Genomic DNA, 18,680 nt, shown 5'->3' on the forward strand with positions numbered 1-18,680 from the left:
CCAAACTCAATATTTATGGCTCTGATTCTGTAGTTTACAGAAACACCCCAAATGTGCTCGTAAACCGCTGTACGGGCACACGGCAGGGCGCAGAAGGAAAGGAATGCCATAAGGCAGATTTTGCTGGACTGATTTTTTTGACACCATGTCCCATTTGAAGCCCCCCTGATGCACCCATAGAGTAGAAACTCCAAAAAAGTGACCCCAACAGCTAGGTCAGAACAGCTTAGATGGCGGGCAATTCCTTGAAACAACCATCCTGCTTCTCTCAGTCCAATGATGTGCCCCCTCTCAAAGTCTGTCAATAGGGTAAAATGTCTGAGCGCATTATAGAGACATGGGTAGCAGTCAACGATCTCTCACCAAGAGGTGCACTACCCAGAAGTAGCCTCTGAGATCCTTTTTATAGGACGGGGAAGCACTTTTATACTTTTATGCCCCTTGTGGCAAGACCGAGTTGCTAATCAGACCACATCTGTAATCATTTACATACTGTATCTGCCTGAGACATAACGGCATGCAGCAATCTGACATTTCTGTCGGTGCGTTTTTTTTAATTTTATTTATTTTTGTGTACAAGTTAAAAAGATTTTGCTTTGTATTTCTGCCATGTGCACAAATGTGTACAATCCCCAGTTACAGGGGAAAAAAGCTGCTTAGTGCTGATGTCAATGCCATGCAGGAGGTACGGATTGGTATGGAGAATGCTGGATCTAATAAAGAAAGCAAAGGGAAGACGGAAACGTTAATAAACTGATTTTGTCTTAGGCTACTTTCACACTAGCGTTTTAGTTTTCCGTTATTGAGATCCGTCATAGGGCCTCGAAACCGGAAAAAAATGCTTAGTTTTGTCCCCATTCATTGTCAATAGGGACTAAACTGAACAGAATGCTCCAAAATGCATTCGTTCCGTTCAGTTGCGTTCCCATACCGGAGAGCAAACCGTCCTGGGATGCGAAGCAAGACGGATCCGGCATGACCCCCAATGCAGTTCCTCTCTGACACAATAGAAAATGGATCCGTCTCCCATTGACCTTCAATGGAGTTCATGACGGATCCATCTTGGCAATGTTAAAGATAATACAACCGGATCCATTCATAACGAATGCAGATAGTTGTGCGCTCCTGCTGTAAGAAGGAATCCCGGCCGGGTTACCACGGACCGCTCTCGGCCACGGAACACGGCCGTGTACATGAGGCCTAATGGAAGTGTTTTTGCTGAACCCTGCCGGATCCAGCAAAAACGCTAGTGTGAAAGTAGCCTTATCTACAGGGTAGGGTTGTTGCGGGTATCGAAATTTCGATACCCAATCGATACTTTTGTCCCGGTATCGATACGATACCGGGATTTCCGTTTTTTCGATACTGGGCTGCGCTTCTGCGCAGTCTAGTATCTCTGAACATGAGCGCGCTGCTATCGGCGCGCTCATGTTCTCTCTCAGCAGCACGGGGAGAAGGAAGCTGTCCTCCCTCCCCCTGTGCTGCTGCCGCTGCCACCAATGAGAAGAGAGGGGCGGAGGAGGGGCGGCAATGAGAAGAGAGGGGCGGAGGAGGGGCGGCAATGAGAAGAGAGGGGGTGGAGGAGGGGCGGCAATGAGAAGAGAGGGGCGGAGGAGGGGCGGGCGCACTGCGCCCCCAATGATAGGATTACTATCGGAGCGATGGGAGGAGACATCAGCTTCACTAGTGGGCGTTCCTTTTCCCTGCGCTGCGATTGGACAGCGCTACAGCCAGGGAGAAGGAACGCCCACTAGTGAAGCTGATGTCTCCTCCCATCGCTCCGATAGTAATCAGCAGCATGTGGAGCAGGAGAGGAGACAGTAATGGGGCACTGCGGGCGAACGGAGCGGCGCCCAGGACTAAATGGTGAGTGCTGAGACATCGCTGGGCGCCGCTCTGTGTGGCCTAATAGTGAAAGTCTGGACTCATATACAGTAGTCAGTCTTTAACACATACAGGAGGCGGGTGCCGGCAGCAGAATCGCATTGCCGGCACCCTGCCCCTGACAGGGAGCTGCGATCAGCGGCAGTTAACTGCCGCTGATCTGCTAGTACCCGCCTCCTGTATAAAGGGGTAAAATCATTGGTGGTGCAGTGTGCCCCCCCCCCTCAATCCCCCCATCCCATTAAAATCATTGGTGGCACAGTGCGCCGGCCCCTCTCAACCCTCCAGTATTAAAATCATTGGTGGCAGTGGCCACAGGGACCTCTCCACTCCCCCTCATTGGTGGTGCAGTGGCAGCTTCTGATCGGAGCCCCAGCTGTGTAAGCCTGGGGCTCCGATCGGTTACCATGGCAGCCAGGACGCTACAGAAGCCCTGGTTGCCATGGTAACATCCCTGATGCTGTGTGCACAAAGCACAGAGCAGCAGGGACAGTGTGGAGTCCTATTCACCCTGATAGAGATCTATCAGGGTGAATAGGAAAAGGGATGAAAGATCCCAGGTTCTAGCCCCTAAGGGGGGAAATAGTTATTAAATAAAAAGTGAAAAAAAAAAAACACTAAAATATGAAGTATAAATCACCCCCCTTTTCCCAATTTCACATATAAAATATATAAATAAACATATTATATCGCCACGTCAGAAAAGTCCAAACTATTAAAATATAAAAAAAAAATCTAGGTGGTGAATGCCGGAACAGAAAAAATAAAATAAAAACTGCGCGATTCGCCATTTTTAAAAATGAGGAATGCACGTGGCTTTTTTTGTTTATTTTTTTCGCGTGGTATCGAATGGTATCGAGTATCGCAATACTTTTTCATGGTATCGAAACCGAATCAAAAATTTGGTATCGCAACAACTCTACTACAGGGTGTCTGTCTCTGACAGCTGAGAAACTAACCTGCTCTTGCTTGATTGCAGGAGTTTAAAACCTGTGCCCTACAATAAGAGCATATTCACACATGGCAGATTTGTTGCCGAAATTTCTGCAACTAAAAACTGGTTTCATACATGTAAATAGTTTTTTTTTTTGCAGCACATGCCTGAATTTCTGCAAACCCCAGTCTGATTGATAGAATAGTCATGAAATACTGAAACCCTTTAACCCCTTAGTGACCACCAATGCGCATTTTTACAGTGGTAAAGGGGCTGCCGCCTTTTCACGGTGGCCCGGTCTAAGTGCTGCATGGGTCCCCCGTGCAGCGGACAGCGGGGGCTCGGATCTCACAAATGCGACTGCGGGGTGCCGATGTGTGTATAGGCAGGACGGGACCCGGTGTAAGCCCCAATCTTGTTCTCCAGAAAGCTGCGCCTCTCCGTCAGTATAGCATTGACATTAAAATGCAATGTACTATAGGGATAGTGCATTGTATTTTATGTTTCAAATGCTTTATTGAAAAGTAAAATACCATCGAGTAAAAGCATCTTGACATAGCAATGTGGTATACATTTTAAACATACATAAAATGTAGAAAAATAAAACAATAAGAACAATATCAATCGTCAAATGGAGATCCAATAGCAATTATAGCTAGAAAATAAAGATCAAGTCAAAAGCGTTTGACATACGAACACATATAGCCAACATGTCTAGAATATCCTTATACAATATTGCCATCATTATAATGACAGACTTCGTTGTATGTTGGCGGAGTAGGAGGATGAAACCCAGGGTTTCCAAAGTTTTTCAAATGCTTCAAATGTATCCATACGAATGGCTGAAAGCTTCTCATACAACAGAATCCTATTAATTCTATCCAAGACTGCTTGATAGCTTAATATACTAGTCTTCCATTTGAACGCTATATGGATTCTGGCGGCCATTAAGATATATTGAGACAGTTTGAACTTGGCAAATGTCAACCAAGGGGGCTTATCCCCTAAGAGACAATAAGTGGGGGTTGGTTGGTAATTACAATCTAGAACTGATGAAAGCAATCGACATACTTTAGACCATAATAACTGGACATGAGGGCACGTCCACCAGATATGATAGACTGTTCCGTTCTCAGCACATCCCCTAAAGCAGAGTGGTGAAACCTCTGGATAAATGTGATGTAACCTGTAAGGTACTAAATGGGTTCTATGAAGAACTTTCACAGAGGTCTCTGCCAGTGTGGTTTGCCGAGAACTTTTGGTTATAGTTTGGGAACGGAAGAACCAATCTGAAAGAGGGCATTCTACCTGTGTATCCTTCTCCCACTCCACCATATACGGGAGGCGAACCCCATCTGGCGAGGGATCTAGCATTCCGTATAATCTAGACAATAGTCCTTGCCTACACAAAGAAAAGTTAGCATAACGTTCAAAGGGGGTGAAGTCTATATTCACATTATTGACCCTTAAAGAGTGGAAGAATGAGAATATTTGATTAGCCCTGAATGATTCGCTCCTAGGGAGGACAGATTTATCTTTAAAATCACTCAAGGCAATCAATTTCCCTCTGACCAAGAATCTGTGTAGAGTCACATACTTGTTGTCAATCCACCAGCTAAAATCGGAGGCTTTCATTCCCGGGGGGAAGGCGGGATTACCTATAAGGTGAAGGAGGGGAGAGATTTTCGATTGTAGGGCCAGCTTAAACCTAACAGATCTCCACAATAATAGGGCCTGATAGGACAGTGGTGAATTGGAGCGTACCCTAATCCGTAGGGATAGTGAGGTCCATAGTAGGGCTCTCCACGACCAAGGCGAGAGGAGGGACTGTTCTATTGAAACCCATAAGGGGTGTGTCTCCGACTTAGTATGCGTCAGAAAAAGCTGGGCCAGTCTAGCAGCTTTATAATACTTTATGAAATCAGGAACAGAGAGACCCCCTTGTGTTTTATGTCAACACATGGTAGTCCCAGCTATGCGGGCACGTTTATTGCCCCAGATAAACTTCAGTACAGTGCATTGTATTTTAGAGGCAATCAATAGATTGCCTGTTATAGTCCCCTTGTTGGACTATTAAGTGATTAAAAAACTGAGGGGAAAAAAAAAACCATTAAATAAAATAATTCCAGTGAGAAAAAAACGCTTTTTTCCATTGAAAATATGCTTTACAATTTAAAAAAATTGCAAAAATAAAATTCCCCCCACATGTTTTGTATCGTCTCGTCCATAAGGACTACTACACAAATAACGACAAACTACACAAATATCATGTTAATTATTGACTTTCGTGAAAAAATGCCAGAATTGATAATTAATTCTTAGTTGCCAAAAAGTGTTGTTATTTACGCCAAAATTATATCAATGAAAACTACAAGTCGTCCAGCAACAATCAAGCCCCCACACAACTTCATAGAAAGTAAAATAAAAAAGTTATGGGTCTTGCCTTGGGACACGACGATGAAAAAAGATTTTCTTATTATTAATGAAAAGGGGTTTTATTGCCCAAAAGTGGTAAAATGTAAAAAAAAAAAAAACTATATGTGTTTGGTACCACTGTAATCGTGCAAACCCAGTGAATAAAGATATTATGTTATTTATGCAGAAAAATGAATGTCGCTAAATTTATAAAGTAAAAAATCTGTATTGCTGTTTTTCCCATCTCCCTCCCAGAAAGAGTTAATAAAAGTTCATCACAAAGTTATGTGTACCCCAAAATGGCACCATTAAAAACTACAACTTGTCCCACAAAAAACAAGCCCTCATACAGACACAGACAGAAAAATAAAAAAGTTATAGCTCTTGAAAGCCGACAATGAAAAAAAAGAAAAAAAAAAGCTTGGTTAGTAAGGCCCAAAACAGGCTGGTCCATGATGCGTTGCGTCTGCAATCAGGGAAAATCGTGCGAGTAGGTACGCAATTGCAGTCAGTTTTAAATGCGATTGCGTTCCGATGTTCAGTTTTCATTGCGCGGGTGCAATGCGTTTTGCACGTGCGTGATAAAAAACTGATTGTGGTACCCAGACCCGAACCTGGACTTCTTCACTGAAGTTAGGTGTTCTGTAGATTTTATTATTTTCCCTTATAACATGGTTATAAAGGAAAATAATAGCATTCTTAATACAGAATGCTTACTAAAATATGGCTTGAGGGGCTGAAAAAAATAATTTACTCACCTCATCCTCTTGTTCGCGCAGCCGGCATCGTCTTCTTTCTTCTTCTTTCAGGACCTGCCAAAGGACCTTTGATGACGTAATTGTGCTCACCACGTGGTGAGCGCGGTGACGTTAGCGCAGGTCCTGCTGAATGAGGATAGAAGATACTTCTCTCTTCATTCAGCAGGACCTGTTCTGACGTCACCGTCACAATTACGTCAAAGGTCTTTTGGCAGGTCCTGAAAGAAGAAGAAAGAAGATAATACAGTAAATTGACTTTTATCAATTTACTTACGGTACATCATCTCCTTAGCAACCATGCGTGAAAATTGCACAGCATCCGCACTTGCTTGCGGATGCTTGCGATTTTTATGCAGACCCATTCATTGCTATGGGGCCTGCATTGCGTGAAAAACGCTGAATATAGAACATGCTGCGATTTTCCCGCAACGCACAAGTGATGCGTGAAAATCACTGCTTATCTGAACAGCCCCATAGAAATGAATGGGTCGGGATTCAGTGCGGGTGCAATGCGTTCACCTCACGCATTGCACTCGCACGGAATGCTCGCTTGTGTTAAAGGGGCCTAAAGGGCATACACATCACCGCTGCTTGTCAGTCATTGGCTGTAGCGGCACACCTGACCCCGTCCATGCCGGAAGTTTACATTTGGGGACCGAAGCGCAGTGAACCCAAGAAGCGGGAACAGAGTGGCGGGAAGCAAACACCGGTATGTATGCTTCCCTTCACAAGTTTAAAGTGGGAGGGGGGGGGGGGACATTTAAAAAAAGAAGGTAATCCTGGAGTACCACTTTAAATCCCCAATTCAAGCACTTACACAAGCTTTGATGTCTCCCTGGTCTATTAATATCCGCAGCTTAGAAAATGGAAATCAGTCTTCGTTAAAACAATCCGCCAATCCTTAGAACTACAAAGTGTAGATGTATCATGCACTCATTAGGTCAGTACTTCAAGAACCGAAAATCTGTGGCCCTCAGCGCAATTCTTTCCTCTGTAAGCAGTTTCTCAGAGAGCAGCCTGCAGAAGCTTGTCAGACAAGAACAGAGAGAGACTTTCAAAGATTGTGAGAGCATCTTATTCATGGCAATCCTTGACCTCACCAGCTCAGGGAGCACCCAGTGTAACGAGAGGGACGGGTGCTAAAAAGAAGAAGACTACACAAAGTCTGACTATGAACATTACGGTCTACACGTCAGGACTAGTTTATACTCACCATCTCCAAAGTTGGTGAAAATGAACGGATTTAACCCAGCAGACATTTCCCAAAATCTGATCTGTGTATAGTCGTTCACAGGGGAAGGGGTTATGTCTCACTATATCGCTATGGACCGCAGGGGTCTGCTGCTGTGGCCCCAGTTAGGTCTCACTATATATATCGCTATGGACCGCAGGGGTCAGCCACTGTGGCCCCTGTTATGTTTCAGTATATTGCTAAGGACCGCAGGGGTCAGCCGCTGTGGTCCCTGTTATGTCTCACTATATCGCTATGGACCGCAGGGGTCAACTGCTGTGGCCCCTTTTATGTTTCACTATATCGCTATGGACCGCAGGGGTCAGTCACTGTGGCCCCTGCTATGTATTAAAGGGGTTGCCCAGAATTTTAATACTGATGGCCTATCCTCAGGACAGGTAACTGATATCTAATTGGTGGGAGGCTGATTCCTGGCACCCCCTTTCCCCAACGATTAGCTGTCCAGAGAGCGCCATGGTCTCTTCCTAGGTAAGTACCATCACACTTATCTGTCACAGGCCTAGGTGCAGCTCAGTCCCATTCAAGTGACTAGGCCTGGACTGCAATACCAAGCACAGCCACTATACGGCGCTGTACTTGGCAAGCTGTCTAACTATATCGCTGTCTCACTATATTTCAATGGGTCCGCAAAAGAGGCGGACAGCACTCTGTGTGCTGTCCGCATCCGTTGCTCCGTTTCGTGGCCCCGCAAAAATGATGCGGCATGTCCTATTCTTGTCTGTTTTGCAGACAAGAATAGGCATTTCTATAATGGGCCTCCTGTTCCGCTCCGCAAATTGCGGAAGGCACACGGGCGGCATCAGTTTTTTGCGGAACCGCAATTTGCGGACCACTAAAAACGGCACGGTCGTGTGGATGAGCCCTAATAGAGATATTTTTCGACAACTAAACGCTTGATAATTTACCAGGCCACAAGTGGTAAACGTCACGCCCTGAGGCTGAAGCAGCGTGCACTGTCTGAGCTCTAGTAGATGCTGGCACGACTCCATAACATCTGTCAAGAGCAGACTTGTATGTATTACACAGCGGCAGCTGTATATTACACACCCATAAAACATGCACTGCTCACAAATTACAGAGAAAGCCAAGACAGACCCCCCTCAATGCATTCAGACAGGAAGGAGTTAAGGACTGAGGAAGGTGTGTGCTATTTCTATTGATTTCAATGAACAGAAAGAGAAAGTCACAGTGTATAACCTGAATAACATGACACTTTCAGGGCAGGACTAAAGGTGGCCTCTAACCTAGAAGTGAGGCATAGCACGGGGCACGGAGCTTTCTGCACTGTAGTACGGCCGGTAAAGCCCACCGCTAGATTCAGGATGATGTCAGACACCCCCCCAACACCCGGCTGGACCTTCATTGCACACTACTAGTAATTAAAAGGGTTATCCAAGACTATAAAAAGCTCCCCCATATGCCGGGCCCTTCACAATGAATATATTTACCTGGCTCCCTGCGCCGCTCCTGTTCAGGCCCCCCAGAGCGTTTCGCTTGGGGGACACATGGGGGCAATGACACCATTAATATGTATATTTTAGTATGGTTTTGCTCGTTTTTCTCTCCTTCCTTACCACCCCCCTTTTCTTGCTTTCCCGCTCTTTTATTTCAGGTTTTCATGAAAGGGTTAAGTCCTGTCAGAATCAGCTGGTTTTAGCCGGTCTCACCTGAGCCTTGGATGTCAAGCAGGGCTCCTCTCTGATTTCTGGACAGCTGATTGGTGTGGATGCCAGCGGCGGGAAAGTTTGGTCCTTAAAAAGAGGGTTTCGGCGGCGCTTCTGGGCCAGTTTTATCAAGACCGGATCGTCGCCCCGCCCTCCCTCCCTGAGATTGTGACTTTGGGGTTTCATAAGCTGTAAGCCATAATCATCCAAATTATAACAAATAAAGGCTTGAAATATCTCGCTTTGCCTGTAATGAGTCTATCTCATATGTTAGTTTCACCTTTTAAGTTGCATTACTGAAATAAATGAACTTTGCACAATATTCTAATTTTTCGAGTTTCACCTGTATATAATTTTACAGTTAAAGGGTTACTCCAGTGCAAAAAAAGTCTTCCCATTGCCAAAAAATAGTTCCTGGACACCAAAGGAATGGCAGCAATGGTGGATCTGCAAGGTGGCTCAGTGGATCGCCCTGTTCCCCTGCAGCCCTGGGGGTTCTCGGTTTGAATCTGACCCAGGGCCACGTCTGTATGGAGTTTGTATGTTCTCCCCGTGTTTCCCTGGGTCTCCTCCAGGTACCCTGCTTTCCTCCCCCACTCCAAAAACACAGGGGGAGATTTATCAAATTGTGTAAAGTAGAACTGGCTTAGTTGCCCATAGCAATCAATCAGATTCCACCTTTCATTTTTCACAGCTCCTTTGGAAAATAAAAGGTGGGATCTGATTGGTTGCTATGGGCAACTAAGTCAGTTCTACTTTACACCAGTTGGAAAAATTTCCCCCACAGCGATAGGTATTTGGAATTTTTTTTGTGAGCCCCAATGGGGACAGGTACTGTACCAATGTGAGTAGGGCTGAAACAATTACTTGACACAAAAAAAATAGTTTGTGTCATGTGACCACGGAGCAGGAGTGAAGCGCTTGCTATTACTCCGTGGTCACCCGCCGGCCTGACACATTGTCACTATGACCCGATGCTGTGTGATGTCAGGACAGCGCACAGAGTAGATGAGGAGGAGCGGAGCCCCTACAGAAAAGGTAAGTACTGGCGCTGGGGGGGGGGGGGGGTAAGCTGGTGGCACTGGGGGTGCTGATGAGTTTTTATAAAGAAAAATGTTCTTTTAATTAGTTTTATTTATTAGAGTACTTAATTAATCGTTGGATTAATTGATAGAATACTCGATTACAAAAATAGTCGATAGCTGCAGCCCTAGATGTGAGGGATGGCAATCTCTGTACAGCGCTGGGGCCTATGCAGGAGCTACATAAATGACTAATAACCCTATCTGTCAGAAAAATCTTCTGTATGCAAATTAGCACTTTCCATTCATTCTACATCTGGCATCATAACTGATATTGCATATCTATCTACATCCAATATCTACAGCAGGGCTCGACAAATCCCAGGCGCCAGGTCGCCATGGCGATCAGGAATTTTGTCCTGGCGCCTGGGTATTTGCCCCTGCTTGAAAATAGGCCCAGCACACCAGCAGCCGGGCGCAGCCACTGGAGGGTTAAGACCGCGAGGCTAACAATGTGACAGGCGGTGCACATGACGGGTTAAGCCGAGTGACATCACTCCCTCTCCCCGCTGGCTGTCAGTGTCTGCTGGCCGCGGAGTGACACACGACATGTACGTGGCAGCGCTCACCTGCCCGCTAGGCGCTCTCCACCGCACGCCTCATGTCCCAGGAGCGGCGCAGGTGACTACGGCGGGGTTTCCATTTTCCTGTACTAAGACTCTTCCAGCGTTTCTCGGAGAGGAGCCCCTCCGGAGTGACATGTCTCTTTTTAGTGGGTGACTGCCCGCATATAAGAGTTAGCTGCACGCTGCCCGGGCTCAGAGTGTGAGAGAGCGGAGCTCCCAGCGGTGTCAGCAGCTCAGCCCGGGACCGGCCAGCGGCAGCCTGATTCAAAGTAAGAGCGGGGACTCGGCTGTGAACGGGGGGAGAACTTACACAACTTCCCGGGGAGGGGCAGAGCGAGAGCCTGGAGTTGTGAGAAGTTCTGACGGGAGTCACCGGGGAAGAAGCGGGGTGCGGGAGGGAGGTGAAGGGTGCACCGAGACCCGGGGTGCAGGGTGCACAACAACTCCCACGGTGTCATGAAGAAGTCTGAAAGTTTAGACTCATGGTGAGGGGGAGGTAAAAAGTGCAGTTGGAGAATATTATAGGGGTGCAGTAGAGAAGTCTAGTTATTGGGGTGCATTATTAGGGTCTAATAGAGAGGGAAAGTTATTGGGGTGCATTGAAGGGTTAAAGAAGTCCAGTTACTGGGGTGCACTATAGGGGTGTAATAGAGAGGGGAAGTTATTGGGGAGCATTATCAGGGTGTCAGAGAAGTCCGGTTATTGGGGTGTGCTCCGAGATCCCTCCGACAAACAGGACCGCAGTCCCACCCCTTCCCCATCACAGCACGGGATGTAGATTCGGCAAGAGCTGGAACCAAATCCCGGCCTGGACTCAGTGCGCGTCCACAGCGGAGGGAGCACAAGGACAGCCACGGAGACGCCGATAACATCGACTCCATTACCCCCCGGACAGGACAAATAATCTGGGACAGCAGAAGGGCAGTGATCCCGCAGTGATGGCGGATACAGGCGGCAACAAGGGACATTTCTCTTCAAACCCAGCGCTGCTTCAGTTTTATCTAGTCACAAAATAAGTTTACATGAGAAGAACTATGAGATGAACCTGGACCAAACATCCTGGGGAAGGATCTCAGTTCTGTCAGCTGCAGCACAGGGATTATACACAGTGACATCACAGTACACTGAAGAGATGCGGCACACAGTGATGTCACAGTACACTGATAAACAATGCCCATGTTGTTTGGTTCTAGACTTCTTTATATGTTAATTTAAGAGGTGTTATTTTTGTCGCTGAAAATAAGGCTTTATAAAAGGTAAAAAAAAAACGGCTCCTAACTTTTTTAGCTGGCTCCTAGATTCCAAGGAAATTTGTCAAGCCCTGATCTACAGTATGTCCAATATCTACAGTATGTCCAATATCTACGTCCAATATCTACACTTAGGGGTGGGCGATATGGCCTAAAATCTATATTGCGATATATTTATCCAATATCTACACTTAGGGGTGGGCGATATATTGCTGAACTGCCCACTGCCACCAATGATGGGGGGGGGGGGGGGGGACCCTGTGGGATATGGCCGGCACATTCATTGGTGGTGCAGTGGCCACAGTCCCTCCCCTCCTCCTCCTACTCTGTCCTCATTGGTGTTCAGCGGCAGCCGCGCACAGTGGGGAGGGAGGGACTCCCTCCTTCTCCCTCCACTGTGCCGGCCGGCTCATCAGGAGAAAATGGTGAGCGCAGAGAGCGTGATCATATCGCGATATGGCGAAAATCCATATCGTGGCCCAAATTTATATCGCATATCGCCTATATCGCCCACCCCTAATCTACAGTATGTCCAATATCTACTTCCAATATCTACAGTATGTCCAATATCTACTTCCAATATCTACAGTATGTCCAATATCTACGTCCAATATCTACAGTATGTCCAATATCTACGTCCAATATCTACAGTATGTCCAATATCTACAGTATGTCCAATATCTACTTCCAATATCTACGTCCAATATCTACAGTATGTCTAATATCTACGTCCAATATCTACAGTATGTCCAATATCTACAGTATGTCCAATATCTACTTCCAATATCTACAGTATGTCCAATATCTACGGTATGTCCAATATCTACGGTATGTCCAATATCTACGTCCAATATCTACAGTATGTCCAATATCTACAGTATGTCCAATATCTACAGTATGTCCAATATCTATGTCCAATATCTACTTCCAATATCTACAGTATGTCCCATATCTACAGTATGTCCCATATCTACTTCCAATATCTACGTCCAATATCTACAGTATGTCCCATATCTACTTCCAATATCTACGTCCAATATCTACAGTATGTCCAATATCTACTTCCAATATCTACAGTATGTCCAATATCTACGTCCAATATCTACAGTATGTCCAATATCTACTTCCAATATCTATGTCCAATATCTACAGTATGTCTAATATCTACATCCAATATCTACAGTATGTCCAATATCTACTTTCAATATCTATGTCCAATATCTACGGTATGTCCAATATCTACAGTATGTCCAATATCTACTTCCAATATCTACAGTATGTCCAATATCTACAGTATGTCCAATATCTACTTCCAATATCTACAGTATGTCCAATATCTACAGTATGTCCAATATCTACTTCCAATATCTACAGTATGTCCAATATCTACGTCCAATATCTACAGTATGTCCAATATCTACAGTATGTCCAATATCTATGTCCAATGTCTACTTCCAATATCTATGTCCAATATCTATGTCCAATATCTACTTCCAATATCTATGTCCAATATCTATGGTATGTCCAATATCTGCGGTATGTCCAATATCTACGTCCAATATCTACGTCCAATATCTACAGTATGTCCAATATCTACAGTATGTCCAATATCTACTTCCAATATCTACAGTATGTCCAATATCTACGTCCAATATCTACAGTATGTCCAATATCTACAGTATGTCCAATATCTACTTCCAATATCTACAGTATGTCCAATATCTACTTCCAATATCTACAGTATGTCCAATATCTACGTCCAATATCTACAGTATGTCCAATATCTACGTCCAATATCTACAGTATGTCCAATATCTACGTCCAATATCTACAGTATGTCCAATATCTACGTCCAATATCTACAGTATGTCCAATATCTACGTCCAATATCTACAGTATGTCCAATATCTACGTCATGTCCAATATCTAATTCCAATATCTACAGTATGTCCAATATCTACAGTATGTCCAATATCTACTTCCAATATCTACAGTATGTCCAATATCTACTGTATGTCCAATATCTACAGTACGTCCAATATCTACTTCCAATATCTACAGTATGTCCAATATCTACGTCCAATATCTACAGTATATCCAATATCTACGTCCAATATCTACAGTATGTCCAATATCTACGTCCAATATCTACAGTATGTCCAATATCTACGTCCAATATCTACAGTATGTCCAATATCTATGTCCAATATCTACTTCCAATATCTATGTCCAATATCTACAGTATGTCCAATATCTACTTCCAATATCTACAGTATGTCCAATATCTACAGTATGTCCAATATCTACTTCCAATATCTACAGTATGTCCAATATCTACGTCCAATATCTACAGTATGTCCAATATCTACGTCCAATATCTACAGTATGTCCAATATCTACGTCCAATATCTACAGTATGTCCAATATCTACGTCCAATATCTACAGTATGTCCAATATCTACGTCCAATATCTACAGTATGTCCAATATCTACTTCCAATATCTACAGTATGTCCAATATCTACAGTATGTCCAATATCTACGTCCAATATCTACAGTATGTCCAATATCTACTTCCAATATCTACAGTATGTCCAATATCTACTTCCAATATCTACAGTATGTCCAATATCTACTGTATGTCCAATATCTACAGTACGTCCAATATCTACTTCCAATATCTACAGTATGTCCAATATCTACGTCCAATATCTACAGTATGTCCAATATCTACGTCCAATATCTACAGTATGTCCAATATCTACGTCCAATATCTACAGTATGTCCAATATCTACGTCCAATATCTACAGTATGTCCAATATCTACGTCCAATATCTACAGTATGTCCAATATCTATGTCCAATATCTACTTCCAATATCTATGTCCAATATCTATGTCCAATATCTACTTCCAATATCTATGTTCAATATCTACAGTATGTCTAATATCTACGTCCAATATCTACAGTATGTCCAATATCTACTTCCAATATCTATGTCCAATATCTACTTCCAATATCTACGGTATGTCCAATATCTACGTCCAATATCTACGTCCAATATCTACAGTATGTCCAATATCAACGTCCAATATCTACGTCCAATATCTACAGTATGTCCAATATCTACTTCCAATATCTACAGTATGTCCAATATCTACAGTATGTCCAATATCTACTTCCAATATCTACAGTATGTCCAATATCTACGTCCAATATCTACAGTATGTCCAATATCTACGTCCAATATCTACAGTATGTCCAATATCTAGTATGTCCAATATCTACTTCCAATATCTATGTCCAATATCTATGTCCAATATCTACTTCCAATATCTATGTCCAATATCTACAGTATGTCCAATATCTACTTCCAATATCTACAGTATGTCCAATATCTACAGTATGTCCAATATCTACGTCCAATATCTACAGTATGTCCAATATCTATGTCCAATATCTACTTCCAATATCTACGTCCAATATCTATGTCCAATATCTACAGTATGTCCAATATCTACTTCCAATATCTACAGTATGTCCAATATCTACAGTATGTCCAATATCTACGTCCAATATCTACTTCCAATGTCTATAGTATGTCCAATATCTACAGTATGTCCAATATCTACGTCCAATATCTACTTCCAATGTCTATAGTATGTTTCAACAAAGAGAATCGGTACAACGTGTTTACCTAATAAAATGGAATTTTTATTGTGACATAAAACTAACATACAAACATACATGTAGAGCCCATACAGTGTACCTCCAGAGGCAGTTCACAATACATTCACTACTGGCAGATCTTAATTGTTTAAATGCCTGCATTCACCTGGAGGGTGTTGTGAGTGCAGGGCCTGGATCAGCATATGTTATTTGAAGCTGTATCCAGCCCTGTAATCATTCCTTTCTCCACTTTGAAACCGGTATAGGTATGAATGCAGGCAGGCATAGGTTGCATATATATGCTAAGATCGTGACCGTTCAAATCATTAATCATCAGGCACTAAAGCCATATATGTGAGGTCGATCTGAATCCTTCACCTACCCGATATCCAGCCGCGTGTGTGTGAGCTGTCTCTGAACGGCGTCTCCTCCTCCAATATCTACGTCCAATATCTACTTCCAATGTCTATAGTATGTTCAACGTCTATGTCCAATTCACCATTTCGGCCCCAGTCAGACTTTCCAAAACTCGCTATAAGGCCTCATACACACGACTGTATGTATTTTGCGGTCCTCAAAAAGTTGACGTCCGTGTGCATTCTGTATTTTGCGGAATGGAACGGCTGGCCCCTGATAGAACAGTACTATCCTTGTCGTTATGCGGACAAGAATAGGACATGTTCTATTTTTTTGCGGAACGGACATGCAGACATACGGAAACGGAATGCACACAGAGTAACTTCTGTTTTCTATGCGGAGCCATTGAAATTAATGGTTCCGCATACAGTCCGCAAAAAAAAAAACGGATGTTGTGTGCTCTACAGAAGTGTCCCACCCTTGTCTGTAAAACGGACAAGACTAGGACATGTTCTATGTTTTTGCGGGGCCGTGGAATGGATATACGGATGCGGACAGCACAAGGGGTGCTATCTGCATCTTTTGCAGCCCCAATGAAGTGAATGGGTCGGAATCGGCATAAAATGTAGATCGGATGCAGACCAAAAATACGTTCATGTGCCCTTATGCTGTGGTTTTTCTGCACGGGAATTTGCGCTGAAAAAATGCACGTATTCCACAACATGTGCAGGTGGCCTAAGGGTGGCCGCACACGGGTGTCGGTTTACTAACAGAAAATCTGCACAGATTCACGTGTGGTTTTCTGTGCATTTCTGCACCAAAACCACCTCAAAAACTGCATGTTTTACTTCCGTTTTTTGATGCGGATTTTCCACAGATCTCAAACAAACGATTGACATGCTGCGGATTTCTAAATCCTTATGGCGGGTCAATTTGCACACAGATGAAAAAAAGCAAAGTGTAGACGAGGTTTGTGTCATCTCATACTGTATTACACTGCCGAGAGTCCACAGCGCGTGCAGGCAGCCAAAGGGACGGGGGTTTGGCAGAGTAGACAGCTGCCTTGGGCGCCACTGTGCATAGGGAGCCAAATTTATGGTTTCAATAAAAACAGGAGTCAATGAAATGAAAAACTGTCCACCTGACAGCTGGCGGACGGGGCGGCGGCGGAGTTCATGCTGAACCCCAAGACAGCTCCTGTTCCCATTACATGTCCAGTGATTTGCTGGTTTCCAGTACAGCGGTGAGGCCAAGTCCAGGACTGCTGGATAATGTCCATCATGGGTTTTAACAAAATCTGCGTGCATCTCATGCAGAATTAGACTACATTCACACAACTGTATGAACGGCTCCGCATCCGATCCGCAATTTTGCGGAACGGGTGAGGACCCATTAATTTCAACGGGGCTGCAAAAGATGTGGACAGCACACCATGTGCTGTCCGCATCCGTATTTCTTTTCGGCGGCCCCACAATAGTCATTTCTATATAGCGCCGGCCGGTATCCTTGTTTTGCAGATCCACCATTTGCGGACCGCAAGAAACAGCACAGACGTGTGAATGTAGCCTTAGTCATGGATTTCACGCTAGTTATGTCAGGTCCAGATACGGCTCACGCACACGACCGTATGTATTCCGCGTTCTACAAAATGCAGATCCACAAAATACGGATACCGGCCGCGTACATGTCCCATTTTCCTACAGACAAGGAGAGGAGATGTTCTGTCATGTGCAGAATAACCTCCGCGTCCAGTCACCATTTATTGCATCCCCATAGAAATGAATGGGTCCCTGTATGATGAGGAGCAGGTCCTGGATCAGTGACTACACACAGACCTCCTCTCCACCATTGTGTGCACAGACCACACCTCCATACCCCCGGTGTATGCCACCCCGCCCCCCACACGGGCACCTACCGAGAACAGCGTGGAGTAGAAGGACAGGGAGAACTTGATGCAGTAGTAGGTGCGCAGGGTGGCCCTCCACGTGTCACTGCCCGCCATGGCGGCTGCTGCTGCTGCTTACATGCACGGCGCCGTGCGCTCCCCGGTCATTGTCTCGGCGCTGCACACTTCCGCATGGGGAGAGAGACCGAGCACAGGGAGGGGACACTCATTAACCCCTCACTGGCCGCGCCCGGCCTGCTGTCACCGCACCTGCCGCTGATAACGGGGCGTGTGTACAGTGCGTGTCCATACTGTATGTGAATGGTGTGTATGAATGTACAATACTGTATATGGTGTCATATGTGTATGTACTACTGTATACATGAATGGTGTGTATGAATGCATGTACTGTCTGAATGCATGTACAATACTGTATATGGTGTGTGTATAGATGTCTGTCTGGTGTGTATGACTGTATATAGTGTATACATGAATGGTGTGTATGAAGGTACATAGTGGGGGTCATTTATTAAGGGATTTCCCACTATTTATATATAAATAAATAAAAAGTCGCCATTCCCTATTTTAACCAGCAGTGAAAAATATTTAGCCGCACAGTGGGTTTTACGCTGTGTCGCGACAAATTTACTAACAGGGGCTGGTGTAGTTTTTCTCTCTGCCTAATTTATGAGGAAGGACACGTAAATCACCCGCTGTGTGTGCGCTGTTTGGACTGTCTGTATATGGTGTGAGTGTGTGCAGTGTGTACACATGTACTGTACGGTGTGTATGAATGTATACCGTGTCTGTCTTTGCACTATGAGGCACATTGATACAGATCAGTGTTTTGTTCGCCCGTCCCGATTTCCCCTGTGTAGCCAGAGGATGCGCCTAATTTAGGGCTTATGCACACAACTGCGGCGTGTTTTGCGGCCCACAAATTGTGGTTACGCAGAACACGGATG

General features: G+C 44.6%; 1 protein-coding gene across 2 annotated transcripts in view; it reads right to left on the reverse strand.

Moving 5' to 3' along the window:
* LOC120986078 (tetraspanin-15-like) overlaps positions 1–17,963 on the reverse strand; it is a 249,986-nt gene extending 232,023 nt beyond the window's left edge. For both annotated transcript variants that reach the window (XM_040414403.1, XM_040414402.1), the window contains exon 1: positions 17,746–17,963. In XM_040414403.1, coding sequence (XP_040270337.1) covers positions 17,746–17,832 — 87 coding nt within the window. In that variant the 5' untranslated portion in view covers positions 17,833–17,963. The remainder of the gene's footprint in view (positions 1–17,745) is intronic.
* Positions 17,964–18,680: the final 717 nt, after the last annotated feature.

The sequence above is a fragment of the Bufo bufo genome, chromosome 1, assembly GCF_905171765.1.
Source record: "Bufo bufo chromosome 1, aBufBuf1.1, whole genome shotgun sequence".
Classification (NCBI taxonomy): domain Eukaryota; kingdom Metazoa; phylum Chordata; class Amphibia; order Anura; family Bufonidae; genus Bufo; species Bufo bufo.